This window comes from Octopus bimaculoides, chromosome 4 (assembly GCF_001194135.2).
Source record: "Octopus bimaculoides isolate UCB-OBI-ISO-001 chromosome 4, ASM119413v2, whole genome shotgun sequence".
In the NCBI taxonomy this organism is placed as follows: domain Eukaryota; kingdom Metazoa; phylum Mollusca; class Cephalopoda; order Octopoda; family Octopodidae; genus Octopus; species Octopus bimaculoides.
The window spans coordinates 117,969,776-117,973,050 of NC_068984.1; the positions used below are offsets into that span (position 1 = coordinate 117,969,776).

The 3,275-nt window shown below is 38.9% G+C and overlaps 1 protein-coding gene across 1 annotated transcript in view; it reads right to left on the reverse strand.

Annotated features, from left to right (window-relative positions):
* LOC106879607 (junctophilin-1) overlaps nt 1-1,989 on the reverse strand; it is a 451,733-nt gene extending 449,744 nt beyond the window's left edge. Inside the window, exon 1 of the mRNA XM_052967386.1 lies at nt 420-1,989. Within this exon, the coding sequence (XP_052823346.1) occupies nt 420-804 (385 nt within the window). The 5' untranslated portion in view covers nt 805-1,989. The remainder of the gene's footprint in view (nt 1-419) is intronic.
* Between the last annotated feature and the right edge of the window lie 1,286 nt (nt 1,990-3,275).

Below are 3,275 nucleotides of genomic sequence, written 5' to 3' on the forward strand. Positions count from 1 at the left end.
GGACGGAATTGAAGAATCTTCAAACTGAATCACTTTTTTATATATATATCTATATTGTGGATTACAAACAGAAATAAAAGAAAAAAATAATATACAAATATCTGATGTATGTGTGATTGATTGTATATGTGTGTATACAAATATATAATTGTATATTTGTTTTATACACTGTTTCATATTTAAGTATTTTTAATTCGTGTCCCACCACAGTAATTATGCACATGTGTATATCTCTATATACACAAGTATACAACGTGTTGTTTCTTATATAATTATATGTATCTGAGTGCCTTTTGTCGAACGCGTGCGCGCGCGTTTATACGTATCTGGGTATGTGTATGTGTCCGTATGTATATCCATATATATATATGTACATTTATGCCGTGTGAAAAAATATGTTTGGATCGATAGACACTTACCTCCATCAGCATATGTTTCGCAACCGTAGCCATCCTGTAGTCCTGTTGTCCAGGTACCTTCGTAGCGTGCACCCGAACTAGTGCTCTTTCTCACGCCATATCGTCCCTTGAATCCTTGTGTCCACTCTCCGCGGTAGACCCAGCGGCCTTTGCCCTCTACACCAAGGCCGTGTCTTTTGCCTTGGAACCACTGGCCGGTGTACGAATTGCCGCTGGGCCAGGTGTATACTCCAGACACCTCAAAGCCGCACTGCCAGGCACCGGAGTACTCCCCCTGACCCTTCGGTCCCGTACAAACTCCATGACCATGAGCCTTCCCATCCTCCCACCCTCCACAATAGGTACCCCCGTCATCGAAATCAAACCGTCCTCCGCCGGAAGTCATGGATTATTACAACACTTGTACACATAGATGCTCGACTGTACCCCGGTGCAACAACACCCGTGTGGCTAGCTAGCAGCAGTAGATTGCAGTCGAAAGCCGATGGAGAACACACACATGTGCATCCAGCAGCAGCAGCAGCAGCAGCAGCAGTAGTAGCTGGAATGTAGCTAGTTCTTACCAGTTGCTAGAATACTCCACACTAACCAACCAGTTGGTGGTTGTGACGGATGTGTTGAACGATGAAAAAAGATGGTAATTTCACAATCGACGGTATGGCGTGGCGTCGGTGAGAAGAGAGCGAGCAGAGGAAAAAAAAATAGAAAACAGTCGAAGAACAGGGGGGGGGCAGACGAAGAAGAAGAGGGAATGCTGTGTGCGTATTTGCGTACGTACGTAACGAAACGTACATATACGTATGCGTGTGCGTGTGTGTAAGTGTGCGCCTATGTGTATATATATATATATATATATATATATATATATATATATACTGACTGGAAAGAAAACAAAATGAGAGAGAGAGAGAGACAAGGTGTGAAATCGAGGAAGGGTGAGAGAAATTGAGTGAAAGAAGAAAGAGTGAGAGAGTGAGTGAGAAAGAGACAGGTAAAGGTAGAAAAAAGAAGAAAAAGTAATTATAATAGCATTTGTTGTTACTGCTGGGATTGTGGTTATATGTTATATTTGTGGCGGTGGCTTTGACGGCAGCAGCAGCGGCGGCAGGTGCCACAGAGGATGGTGAAGACTGTTACAGAATACAAGACTAACAAGGGACGTCCTCTCCTCTTGTCTGTTCTTCTTCTTCTTGCTCTGCTAGAAAACGTTCCACGTACGAAATAGGTATCATATCTCCTCTTTCCTGTACAGCAGCAAACATTAGCAAGAGTATTGCGTTACCTCCAGCCTGTTTTTACTGTTTATATTTGGTAAGCGAGCAGCAAACGAACCATCAGGAATCTCGACTACACAAGACAAATCGCTGGTAATACACTGACAGAGTGGAGTATGTATGAGTGCAAGTATGTATATGTGTATATGCGTGAGTGAGTGTGTGTGTGTGTGCGTGTGTGAGTGTATATAAATATATATATGCGTGTGTGTGTGTGTGTTTGTGTAAGAGCCGCGTGTGAGTTAGTGAGCGAATGAGCGAGAAAGTAACTGTGAGGTTGTACAGAGAAAAACAGTGACAGAAAGACATACAGTAATATATACACACACATACACACATTTATAAGACACTGAGTGATATACAATCGTAGAAAAATTTTCGAATTTTTATGAAGACAGTCGTTGCTGAAGAATTCCATGGAGGAAACATATAAAACGTTATTTCGGATGGCATCTATCGCACGCAGAAAAATAGAGAAAAAATTGAAGCCCAAAACAAAAAGAAAAAAAAACAGAAAAGAAAAATCAACACAAACATGTATATATTCACTATTTTTTAATGTGTGTTGCGTGTGTGTGTATACATATGAAATTCAGACAGTAAAAATATAAAATCAAAAAATATCAATTAATCAAAGAATATGATAAAATTTCTTTCCACTTTTTTTCTTTTCTTTTTACATACATACACGTACACGCATATGTATGTATGTATGTATGTATGTATGTATGTATGTATGTATGTATGTATGTATGTATGCATGCATGATCACGTTTCCAGGTTGAAATCTCTCTCTCTCTCTCTCTCTCTCTCTCTCTCTCTCTCTCTCTCTCTCTCTCTCTCTCTTTTTCTGTCTGTCTGTCTCTCTCTCTCTCTCTTTCTCTCTCCCTCTTTCTTCGGTTTTTACGCTTCATTTGGAACCAAAACCAAAACAGTATATATGTTACCAAAGCAGTAACATATATAACCTATTTTTATTTATTTATCTACTTATTTATTTATTTGTTTATTACCTTGCTTATGTGGGAGCCACTACGCAATCGCTCGACCTGCTAGAAATAGCAGCAAAATCTCCCCGACTCTATATGAAAAAAAAAAAAAAAGGGGGACACTTTGGATAAGGCAGCACTAGTTAAACCAGACACCATGCCTATATATAAAAATGGATAGCCATGCCTAGAACGCTGTTGAGATAATAATAAGGTTCACTCCACACAATATGAAATGAAGTGCAACAGCAATAATCCGATCATTTTCTAAGAACTAGAAATATCACATTCTCTTTCAGCGTGACAACTCTTTTTATTTTTATTATTACTCTCACATTCATCCACAACCACTGCCAAACGACTAAAGTCGACAGCAAACAACAACAATAATAACGACGATAAAAAATGTCATAACGTATGTCTTTCACATTCACAGAAAATGCAACACATTAAAAAAAAAAAGAGACAACTGTTGTTTAGTTTACTGCTTTTGCGTATATTTCAAACCGACATCATGTATTTTCGATTAAGACGTGTCTCAGACAGACGTTATATTTATTATTATTGTTAGAGATGAATAAGAACATATATAT